The sequence below is a fragment of the Passer montanus genome, unplaced genomic scaffold (genome assembly GCF_014805655.1).
Source record: "Passer montanus isolate IOZ18808 unplaced genomic scaffold, ASM1480565v1 scaffold10, whole genome shotgun sequence".
In the NCBI taxonomy this organism is placed as follows: Eukaryota; Metazoa; Chordata; class Aves; order Passeriformes; family Passeridae; genus Passer; species Passer montanus.
The window spans coordinates 10531146-10544076 of record NW_024356505.1 but is presented as its reverse complement, the minus strand read 5'-3'; the positions used below and the strand labels follow the sequence as shown (position 1 = coordinate 10544076).

At 38.0% G+C, this 12931-nt stretch overlaps 1 protein-coding gene across 1 annotated transcript in view; it reads right to left on the bottom strand.

Moving 5' to 3' along the window:
* The window catches only part of JAZF1 (JAZF zinc finger 1), a 188462-nt gene that overhangs the window by 75819 nt on the left and 99712 nt on the right, over window positions 1–12931 (bottom strand). Inside the window, exon 2 of the mRNA XM_039713337.1 lies at window positions 9297–9369. Coding sequence (XP_039569271.1) covers window positions 9297–9369 — 73 coding nt within the window. The remainder of the gene's footprint in view (window positions 1–9296; window positions 9370–12931) is intronic.

Genomic DNA, 12931 nt, shown 5'->3' with positions numbered 1-12931 from the left:
TGGCAAGTTTAGGAGAACAGCCCCAAAGGAAAACCAAAACCCAAAGGAACCTTTTCTTCTTTCTTCTGTTTTCACAGTCTTAAAAGTTCCTTTACTACATAATACCTACTCACAATCAGTGCAGTCCAGCTTCAGTAATTCCTTATCATAATATATATCCTCATTGCTCTCTTTCATGCTAAAGTTTTGTATCCACCAGTTGCTTTCAGATGGCTTCAGTTTTGACCTTCATTTTGTTCTAGCACAAAGTCTAGTCAGGATTCCAGTGCACAACACAGGTTCCTTTCAGCTCTCTACTGAAGACTGTGCTTAATGACTGCTATAACCTGTGCTATTCCAGTCAGAGACCTAGAAGAACTATCTTACAAAAGCATTTTACTAGTGGACTCCAAAGTTCCCTTGCTGGCCTGCTAAATGCACCCTTGGCCTCAATAAGAGAAGAAACCAACTCTGTCAAGCTCTCCACCTGGTCTCCATTTCTCGGGACACTGGAGTATTATGGAGGAAGTGGTGGGATAAGGAATGTATCTTTGCAGGATATAAAATTTTCTCTCTGGCTCAGAATCAAATTGAGAGGTCAACCCAACCGCAAACGTATTTAATGAAAATTAAGGCTGAGAGTAACACTTTGGAGGAGGTTTTATGTAGCGGAAGATGACATCAATGTTCTTTCCTCACGAGCCAAGTTCTCTAAGCTCTAAGAGTATTCTCTCATCTGCACTTAATCTCTAGTCTAGGCTACAGGCTGTCCTAAAGCATGACTTGGACAGCCTTGGCATGCAACCTCCAAACTGTGGCCCTACTTTTATTGTCTGTGACAATGTATAAACTTTGTGCTGTGACTGTTTGCTCCGTGGCTTTATGTTTCTAGGCCCCATCCCTAGCAAGACTTTGCAAATTACATGCAAGAGCCCTTACCTGGACGTGTTACATGCAAAAATGAGAATGAAGGAGAAGAGAGGAAAACATCAACATCTTTAGACACCTTAGGAATTATGGATATGGATTGTTGCATTGTAATAAATTAGTGGGATATTCACTCCTAGAATGAATCTACGAATACACAATATGCTCACGCAACTAAAAGCTAACATAGGAAAAACAAAGTAATTCAATAATTTGCATTTTGAATGACCAAATTTATTTGAAAATCTGATTTTAAGTCTTTCTGTAGATTAATCCTCTGTGTGCTTTTTTGCAACAAATCAAAGTAGGCAGTTTTACAATGAAATATTATTACTTTTAAAAAATCAGTGAAATTATACAAAGAAGCACAACTACTTTTGTACACAAGGTCAGTGATAAGTACATTTTATGTTCATAAAAAAATCAGGTCACAGTCAATGAAAATTACCAGCAGCTGGTCTGGGCTGCCTTGGGATTCCAGGGACAGCAAGTTTACCAATCTGCAAGTCATCACATGTAGCTAAGATTGTCATGACAAGCTTTTAGCAGAACACTGGACAGCATGAACCTTTCCTAAGAAGTTATCTATTCAGTCTCCAATTTTCTCCTGTGCATGTAATGTTTTGTTGCTGGTGATTTAAAGAAAATAAACGTACCAGGATAGGAGGTAACTAGCTGTATATGTCAGCCATTTTTCTAAATGGTAGAGACAGGAAGAACAGCCACTCCTTTCAGCCATTTTAACTCAGATTGTGCTTGAAAAGAAAACTAATCACAATTGTAAAATTTTTGCTTATCCTTCACTCGTAAACCAAAGCATAATAGTTTCTCCAAGTTCTTATTTCTGCAGAGGATCTGAAACTGGGCACATTAATGTGTTTTCCAAATAGCTCTGCAAATATGTTAATTAACTGCAATATAAAGAATGAACATATGCCATTACCAGAGTCTAGTAAGAATTAGGACCTTTTTGTGGTATGACACAGAAATAGATACTGAGAGCCTTATTAGCCCACATGGCTGACAGCAAAACATCTCAGTAAGGTTTTTTTGTGCTGCCAACACCCACTTGTTCTGAAAACATTACTACTGCTTAGGATCAAAATTAAACATCCCAGAAATTACATGCCCTCCTTTTTAAAGCAAGAGACAATAAAGCATTTCTCCTTCCCCTTTGCTAAATGCAGTGACTTGTGCAAGAGACCTATGCAGAAAGCTGGGAATTGAAACCGAACTGGCCAAGATAAAAAACAGTGCCAGGAAGACAAGATGGTTTTTTCATCAATTTTGGCATGCCACGTTGACAAAGGATGAAGAAATACCAATATAGGCAAGAATCCTGAAAATCTTGAGGACTTCCACTGACTTACTGAATTACACAGAGGTGTGCACACATTCACTTGCAAGAAATGATGCTGACTTGGCAATGCTTCTTTCACTTGAGATTCATGGGATGGAAAAGAAAAGGGAAGGAAAAATCATGCGTCTTGCACAGAAAAATTACAATAAGAAAGTGAATTCCCTATCAATTAAAAAAAAAAAATCAATCCCATAACTAAGACACATTCTTTCAGTGTCCTATGTTCAAATTCACCACGTAATTTTAATTCAAGGCATGGCATTAAGGGTTTTCCTTAAAGTGCCAATCTGCTTTTTGATCTTTACTGCTGACATGAAATAGAAGAGCTGTACATCATATAAATCTTCAGCTTTGCTTAGCTTGAAACTGGTAAAGAGAGAAAGAGAAAACAAAGCCATCTGCATAAATCCTTCCAAACCAAAAGGCATTCCCCTCACCCTAACTATCATTCATTTCTGCACATCTTGTTTGAATTATCATCTGAAGTTTGTCTTGTTCCATCTCCAGAACAAGTCAAATAGCAGAGCATAAAGATATGGCTACATGAATAAAACCATATGATCTACTTGGTCACCGTTAACTTAAAAATAGGCTTACACAGAAAAATATTATCTGGCAATTGACATGTTACTTTGATCCTTTTCTTTCTGTATCCTGTCACATGCATTCAATCCAGCAGCTACTGGAAGCATTGGCATGCACCTTCAATGTGATGAGAAGCAACAATCCAAGGGAATCACTGCACTTTTACAAACTTGGGATATACAATTCAAATGAGACAGTATCATGTTACAGGAAGGAAAAGTGAAATTTTAAGACAAAAAGGAAGAACTGTGGTACTAGGCACTATAAAATGCAGTAAGTCTCAACAGGTGAAACAGCAATACTTCAACAGATTCACAGGCTCATATGTTCTCCTGCGGAAAAAACTCATCTACAATAGAATTCCTGAAATGGAAAAGTCTCCCTTGTCTCTACCCTTCTGTTTCTATATCATGACATGAGATTTAAGACAGTGTATGCTATACCAAAAAAAGTTAGGATGGATCTTAGTTATACCTTTAAAAAAAAATTGCTTTTTACTCATTCAGAAAAATCAAATAAACTATTTTGAGATTTAAAAAAATAAATTTAAGGGGTTTTATATATTTATTGGTATCATGTCTCAATCTGTTATGTACCATCAATGATACAATTTCAAAGTGGAAATATTGTGCCTGAATTAATTAGAAAGACTTGAAGCTTGATCTACTGCTCATCAGGTAAATGATGCAGGGAATAGTTATTTCAGAGAAAGATGCTCACCCTTTCAGCATTATTTCACTTTCCATATGCCTTCTGCAAAAGTATTTTTTATGATGACAAGTAAGGAGAAACAAACATATTTCTCTCCAGGCTCCTGACTTTCATTCCGAAGTGTGCCCCAGCAGCCATTACAGTGATGGTACACAGGCATCAGAAGGCAAGGAAGGGAAATGCCAGGAAAAGAAGCTACATCCTACCCAAAACTGATCAAAAGTCTCAGCATTAAAACACTCTTAGGGAATCAAAGGGGAGAAAACTGAATTGTCTTCCACAAATTACTCAAGCAACGTAACACTTGTGCTCTTAGAAAGAAAGGAAGCAACAAGATTTTCACTGCTGCTGAGAAAATCGTTGATAGAGCACTTTGGTGGCACATCCAGCCATGGGCTATGACCTCCAAGAGGCGACAGTCTTTCACAGGCTTCTTGTGCAACTACTGCTCATAGTTTACCCCAGGAAAATCTCTCAGGGCTGAATCACAGGAAAGATGCAATGCGTTGCATATCACATGGTTTGGATGCTCTGCTAAGAAACTGGTGCCTAAAGATTTTTAGCTTTTTCATATATTTGTAGCTTTATAGATTTTTAATACATAGTTGTATCGTTTTTAACACTTTCTCAGCCTTTCTCACATTTTAGAACAATAGATAACTGTTTCTAACACATTCTTTAAATTCTGTTTAGTTTTATGCTCCAGAAGAGAATTTCTAACATGGACATTTTGTTTTACACCAGCAGCTGAGAGACATAACAAGATACAGGGCAAGGAACCCCTCGAGCAACTCCAAGGGGCAGCCCCAAGGATGGACTGCTGGGGCAACTGGTCCCTTATTGGTTGTACCTGCTAGATATAATAATGAATTAACCTTATAAAAAACATAGAAATCCTCTGCCATGTGTGCACATTCCTGTATTTTGTGCACCTGAAAGCTTTCAATAAAGAATAGCTATTTAGATTACCACTTCATTATTATTTGCAAAAGCTTTTCTTGTGATTCCAGGCAATAAAACCCCACAGATGTAGTCAAAGTACATTGCCTCAAATGCAAAACCACCCTTCTTGTTACTGCGTTAGTAACATAGTGCACACTAAACAGAACATTACCTAAAATTTTGCCACTTTTTGAAATAATTTTCAAATAATCATTAGATTCTACAGTGTTGGCTGTTTCTTTTACTCCTGGAAAAAAACAGGCAATAGCAGTAGAACCTTACTGAAATAACTGAGTATGGTTATTTCTTACTCTTTCTTTCTTTATTGAAATAGCGAGCTGAACAAGATATAGGGAGAGTGCAGTGGCCAGAACTTTACATGCAATTAATTTCTTTCACAAATGTATATAGTCACAGAAATTACTGATTTTGCTTCTCATGGTATTAAAAAAAGGAGGCGAAGTAAGAAAACTTTGTCTTGAGAAGTCAATGACAGGTGAAATAAAAGGGAAGTGGGGGGAGATGAGATGCCTGAAGCCTATAGGAATTTACAATGGTAACAGTGAGGCAAAATCTTGCTAGTTAAAAATAAAATCTCAAAGGAGGAGCGAAAATGTTAGATTGGTTCAGAGATGTGCAAGGATAATCTTGGGCTCTTCGTATAAGAATGCCATCTAATTTCACAGGTTTCATTTGTGCTCCCAGTTGTGATCTCAAAGGAGGAGCGAAAATGTTAGATTGGTTCAGAGATGTGCAAGGATAATCTTGGGCTCTTCGTCTAAGAATGCCATCCAATTTTGATCACAGGTTTCATTTGTGCTCCCAGTTGTACATGAGAATGCAATTGATAGACCTTGAACAGTTTCATTCAATAGACTGCCCAGAGGCAACACTGAAAATGTTCTCACCAGCGTGCTCTAACTGCTTGCAGGATTGATGCTTAAAACATATTTTATTATATAACCCTTCTTCTATGACCTCAATTATGAATAGAAAAACCACTATTAAAAAGAACCTGGGGTTAACATAATTAAAGTATTTTGCTAGATTTTAAAAGATTACAACAGTCTTTATTTTCAACAATTCCCTAATATAGCCATTATGCAATTTGAAGTAGAAACAGCATATAATTATGACTGCTTAGTTTCACTTGTAGGTGGATACTAGTTTTCTTTTTTCCCCATCTGGATTAAACTTTTTAAAACAAAGCAATTACTGTATTTAAGAAAAATGTATTTCATGGAAATTGTAATAAATACAGAATTGTTCTTTTTATGGTATATGTTTCCAATAATACATGTTACTATGGTACTTCCCACCCTTCATAATCAAGGTGAAAGGAATTTACTCCAATAATTTATCCTTTCTTCCTATTTCTGATACTTCCAATCTAAAAATTGAGAATACCGCCATTAAAACTTAATTGTAAAGAATTTTCCTTCACTAAATTGGGAATAAAAGATTTTCTACTATAAATATTTTTTTAATATGACTTTTTCAGACAAAGGAATTATTTGTATGCCTCTGTTGTCTTCTCACTTGTGCTACTAATATTGGTATCTTTGTTTTGCTGTTTTCTAAAAAGCCTGAACAGCTGCTTTCCTCATTAACAGGTAACCAGCAACATATTAAAGAAACGTTCAAATATGAGAACACTGAGAAGTCTCTCTCCATGAGACTGCACCAGTCTAAAAGCCTTGGCTGTATGCTGCAATGCCAGGTAACAGAGAGAGCCATCACCTCTAAAGACCCAGACCACTCAGAGGCACAAACAATGCTGTGCAGGTTCCAATAAACTCCAAGCAAAATTCATAGTCATGTTTATTAACTTCAAGCTATAAACCCTGCATTTAAGTACCAGTATAAGCAATATTAATCACTGTGGCTAACTACTGCATTTCAATGCAATAGAAAATATAAATGTGTCTTGTCCCACCTACAAAGGAAATGCCTGTAGAAAGTACTGGAGGATGTTGGCACAAGTGCTCATTTGCCACTACTCCTGACAGATCACAGCCAGTACTCCATTCTTGTAGTAGCACCACTGAACTCCTTGCAGACAAACCTCTCCTGTATTTATAGGACGGAAACAGATTAACTGCATCTGCTTTGGCTGTAGCGTGTCTTTTATTGATTCCAATTCTGACTTCTAAGAAACCAAAGCAGAAGAAAGCAGGGAATAGCCATCAATACTGGGGACTGCACTAAGGCTACACTAAACTTTGTCTGAGAAAGGGATTTGTGGCAATTCAGTCAGTGTCTGATGGAAGTGTTTGATGTAGCAGTAACAAACCATTATGACCCATAATTTATATTTTGTCCACCCGTTTTAAAAGGAATGTTATCTGTCTACATGAGGATCACACACTATGGAAGCAGCATCTGTGTGTAGTTACTGAAAGCTGTAATGGCAGTAAATCTCCAGCAGAGAAAGAGTTGGAGCCTTACAGATTTAGACATCCACAATCTGAGGATCGTTTCAGAACTTCAGAGCTCAAACAGTATTGCCAAAATAATATGCCTGAGAAAATAACCAGGGCTAGAAGGGAAATGGAAACAAGAGTATGTTTCAAGTTGTAAACAGAGACTCCAGTACCCTTCCCTCTCTACTATCTGTTTTACTGATACTTTATCCTCCCAGCTATCAAGCCAGACAACCCAGATTTATGTTTTGTTTTAGCTCATAATAGCCACCATACAACAGGGCAATGGGCAGAGCATAAAGCACACCCATTTAATCTTTCTACCACAACATATATTTAGTGTACATCTTATCATGCAATTTTGGCAGTCCCTGAGAATCAGCTGTCCCTATTTTCCCAGGCTCCACGAGACCGTATGGCCCACACAGAACATATTGAATATACAAACTTGCAGAGGAAGATTGTTTTAAGGTCTGTAACTCACAGCAGGAACTGAGCTAAGTTCAGTTCCACTTGGAAGCCATAAAAGCATGGGTTTAAAAAAAGTGCAGCAGTATCTGGTGTTTGATATCTAACAGTATGCAACATGTTTATGACATGTATTAGGCTACAAAATCTGAGTTCATAGCCTGGGACAACAAAGCAGAACTCAGCTCTGGCATGTGTAGTGGGAAATAGAAAGGCATGTCTCATACTGTAATGGATATTGCTGCTCCCTCAAGAGCTTGAGTTGCATAGAGCAGGTGGTTCAATGAAAGATACTAGCACTTTGGAAAAAATTAAAATACAACTAAAAGAGCAACTAAATAGCAGCTGGTTCAAGCACAAGTCAATTCAGGTTCAGTTTCACTATACAAACAACACAGTTCGGTTCTCCAGAATTACTTTTTCTAAAATGACAGGGTAAGAAAGTTTGGACAAAATATGTGGCAACTAAAACTATCTCAGTCACACAGAACTCTGGTTAAAGGGTACTAAAATAATGAAATCTAGACGAGTTATTACTTTCAAACTACTTTAAAAATAGTCTGATTCTAAACTGGATGATCAATTCCCACAGCCTTAAAACAAGTCCCATGGTCAAGTATGTGGTCTTAAAACAGCTTTTCCCTAATTAAAAAAAAAACCAACCAAACCCAAAACCTTTCCCCCTCTCTCACATTAAGTAAAATAACCACAGAAGCAAAAAGAGAAAACACCCAAGTATATGATGGAAAGAGGGAAACATACCAACATGCACAACAGCATACCAAGCCTACATATTGGAAAAAAAAGTTTTATACATTAAATGAGATCAGCAGAACTAAGTGTTAGAAAGGGTCATGGCTAATTTCAAAATATGCTTTAGGAGTCGGACTGTCTCCAGGAAGAACAAGAGTTACTTGCCAAGTAGGAAATCATGTCAATACTGGCTATTCTTAATCATAGTCTCATGTAGTGGAGAAAATGTAGTCATTTCACCAAGTGAACAGCACTTCTTACTTCCATGCCTCAAAGTATTCTGCCCCCACACACCCACTGACACTTTTTTGCTACAGCAAACATAAAAAGTCAAGCAGTGGATTCTGTGTTTTTAAAAGTTTGCTGTTTTTTGCCTTTGTTTCATTTTTTCCCATTGTTATAATGAAATAGAATTATAAAGAAAAATTTTGTGTGACCCATGAGAGTTTGAATCAATTCAGTCCATGCCAAACTGAATCTTGGGTTAATCTTCCAAGCTTTCAGGGTTATGAGCTTGTATCTTATCCTCTAGACAGCAAAAATAAAAAAGCAAACTGGTCTTCTATGCATAAAAAGTAATAATCCATGCCGGAGTACCCTGGAGGTTTCAGTACCACCATCAGTCAATAACTGAAAAGCTGGGGCTCTGTTACTTAGAAAAGTACTTTAAAAATGATTTAATTTCTTAATTGCTTTCAAGTTTTAGGTTATACAGGGCTGGTAAGCAAGATTTTTAAAGATATATATATGGCGGTTGAATAACTTCTGAAGTTCTGTAAAAAATCTGCTCATAGACAATTATCAGATAGAGCTTTTTTCAATCATAAGTGAAATCATTCTGTACTCACTTGTGTGAAGTACAATAAAATAGAAAACTAAGCCAAGAAAAATTATCTTGTTTGTCATGAGATTTCACTAAAGCATCAAAAGCTAAAATCTCTTTCCTAAGTATTTGAGCAGTACAGCTGAAGTGCTGCATGTGCCCTATGCAAAAGTCATTAAAAATTTAAATTTTAATTCCACTGCTTTTCCAAAACAGGTGCTATGATAGTGTCATATCCCATGATGCAAAACAGTGCATGCCATTTTGGCAGAATATACATTGTGCAAACCAAGATCAGTTATACCTGAAAAATAACCACACTTACCTGTTAATGTAACTTAGGGCAACATAGGTTGGCTGCTGAAGTTCTTGTTTTTCTAATACACGTGGGTCTGTATCTGGAATAAAGAAATACATACACAAAATTGAGCTTTGTGCATTTACACTGCAATTAGGGGATTGAATGGTGCAAAGTAACCTAAGTGGACACAAGAGATACAAAACAGCTCAACCCAGTTTGGCCATAGTGTAGATTTAGCACAGCTCCATCACTTGCTCATTCATTCATAAACACAGTACTGCATTACTTTACGCAAGAATTTGAAACATCAACAGTGATGTAATTTCCAACTGTCACACAAGCTTTCACAATCCCCCTCATAAATACTAGTTTTCACTGCTTTCCATGATTTATAGCGCTAAATGGCTCAAGCTTGCTTCTTTTTTAATGTAGCTATTTTAACATTTTAAGATGTTCCAAGACTGATTAGATCTCTTCTGTTGGGTCTTGAAACTTTTCTTCTGCATCCCTGAGTTTTGTTCTCTCCCTTCTCTACAGCTTATTTTCTGAAGCTCTGAATCAGAAAAGTCATACAAAAATGCTCTTGAAGCAAAATGCTTGCCAAGCAGAGCACTGCCCACCAAAAGCCCGAAGCAAACATCCGAATTCCCTCAAGTGCTAACTTTCTCACTCAAATGAAAAAATATGTTTTCAATCACTGTCTCCATTGTCCTTTGCAGCTAAGTTGTGCTTTTATCTAACAAAGGAGCTTTGGTTTGAATTTTTGAAACCAAAGCCAAGGGAGTATGTTCATAGTTTAGACAGCATTCTTATACCAAAACCCAGGGTTATACTGAAGTTTCAATATAACTTAAAAGTTTCAAATACAGCTTTGCCCTGCAAAGTTGACAGGTACCTTTAGGAGCGGAGTACAAGTTATCTTCAAAAGTTCCCAAGGGAAAGCATGCATCCTGCCTGTGCAGATTACTATAGTCATTAACATCACATTTTATGCCCTACTTGAAAAGCAATTCTGTGTGTAACTTCTGCATTTTAACTATCAAGAATAAAAACTGCCTTTACCAAATGGCTCCCCACAGCACTGCTGCTATCCATCTTTTATTTCTCAGAATCATCTACTTTGTGTTTGGTGAGGGGGGAAGGGCGTGGGGCATTCCAAGCAAATCCCATATTTTGGACTGTTCTTGCTTCCTCCCAGACATTTTAAGTATTGTTAATGTTTAAAAACTCATTATCTTGATAAGCACATTTGTTTGACTTGATCAGTCGCTTTTGGTGTTTTTTGTGGGGTTTAAAACATGATACAATTATTTCAAAATCTGTCTGTGCTGCTGTGTCTTAAGGAAGATTTTTAACTGAACTGAATGGGGACCGTGCTTGAGGGTCGGTGCATCTGTCACACCACTGCTGAATAATGTCTTTATTCAAAGAGAAGGGAATCCCCTGTCTGCCTCACAAAGCTCAGACTGATCCTAATCCTAATCCTTGTCTTTACACTTGCTTCTGCACAGTTTAGGCTGCAGGATTTGCTAACATGCCTTTATCAATAGTATCCCTGAAGTGATAAATAACTCTATGAAAGTTCAGTGAAGAGGGATAAAAGTACAAGTGCCAATCCAATCAGCAAACCCAAGCCTGTTGTTCTTAAGAGGAAAAGATCTTGCTGGTGCCTGGGGAAATTCTGCAGTAATTGCCAGCACATCACACTCCTTATGAAGCTCACCAAAGACAGCAAAGCATCAGTGGTCTCCCATGGTGTCTAATTCACTTTTCTGAGGAAGTTAGGTTCACACAGCATACACAGATCTTTTACTTGCCTTTGTTTCTATAAAACCCACCATCATTTAGCAGGCCAAGCACACAACTACTGCCATGGAGAGCTCTTTTATATTTACACCTTGGTGGTGCAAGGCCTGCCACAGAACTGTCTCGATGCAGAATTCTGCAGGGCATTAATGCCAGCCAGAACTATCTGAGAACTGCTGTGATGCCCAAAGAGGCTACCTGGAACAGAGGCTGGACAGAGGTTAAGGAATAAAGTAGCTATTTATTGAAAGGCCTTTAAAAGATACACCCTGGGCAGTACAGGAGCCTGGCCATGGCTACACCCAAGATGGTTGACCAGTCATGAGTTTTCACACTTTTATAATTTTTGGTCCATTTACATATTGGGTTTAATGGTCCAATTACACCTTCAGGTTATGAAGCCACATCCTCCCAGATTGCTCTCCTCAATCTCCTCAGTCTCCTCAATCTGCTGGTTTTACATTTTGGGCCTGAAGCTGCAATGGTGCCCTTGGTTCTTGGGCTGGAAAAGGTTTGTTTTGTCTTACAACTGTTTTATCTGTGAAGAGAACTTGCTAACACTTTATATGAAGTTCAGAGTCACACACTAAGGCAGTACAGAACCTGAAAAATGTGAAAGCTAAAACGTAAGGCATCAACTGCAACCCAAGTTCAGGCATCTGTGGTTAAATAACTATGTCCTTGCAAAGCCAGTTCTTAAATGGGATTAACCTCCACCTATAAACAACAGTTTCTGTGACTGAAGGAGACAAAATTGGGGCTGGTTTACATCAGAGTGCTGCACATTATCTGTGGGAGGGGACAAGGAAAGGCTCTAATGGAGAGTCTGCCACCCTTCCCACAGCTTGCCAGCGGCTCCCTGTAACACCAGCTGAAGATGAAAATACAAAGACAAAAACCAAAAGCCCCATAAATTTTGTGGGAGTGTGTTATCAAAGCAGAGAGCAATTTGCCTGCTGGCACCTGGAGAAGGCAGACTCCTGTCTCTCAGTAGGTGCTGCCTGTCACACGAGGAACACAATGCAGATTCTATTCAATCTATCCCTTCCCCCTCCACATATCAGACTTCACACATTTTTAAAGTCAATTGTGCTGCATATACCAATTCCACAAAATAATCCAAGCCATGGTAAAAAAATCTTGTATGAATTTAGCACTTAGAATGCCTGACACATTTTTATTCGTCTTGCAACCAGGTGCTGGGCTGCGAGTCATGAGAATGCTGCATTCACTTTTGCACTGCAGCAGGGGCTACATTGTTAACAGCCACAAAAAGATCACAACCATCTCAAACTTGATAAAAACCCTATCAGTAGTTAGCACTTTCTTTTTTTTTTTTTTTTTAAGGAATAGCATGTACAGCTACAGTGGGATTAAGCAGCAGGATTCCATGATGCTGAACCTTCAAGCCTGACTTCCAGCACTCTGCTTTTCTCATGCCTAAGCGCGTTCATACAGACAATATCAATGTTTTCTAATACCACAAATGCTTCCCAGAGCATATCTTTGAAACATGCTGCCCCACTGACCAGGAGGTTATACATCAGCCAATGCTCTCACTTAATCTGACTCAGAAATGAGAAGCAAGGGAGACAAAAATCTGTGGTCAATCTCACAAAAATGGCCCTGTATAATGTTCCATGTTTAGTCAATGCTTCTTCAAACTCACACAGACTGGTCAAAGTCAGCCAAATGTAGCCTAAATAGTTTCCAAACAGACACCTATAATGGTTTAAACACTCACAAGTGACAAATTTGATCTTGAAAATATTTAAGCAATATAACTTAGGGCTGATCTGAGTTCCCTTTCTTGTAAGAAAAATATCCAGCATAAACACAAAAACTCCAGAACT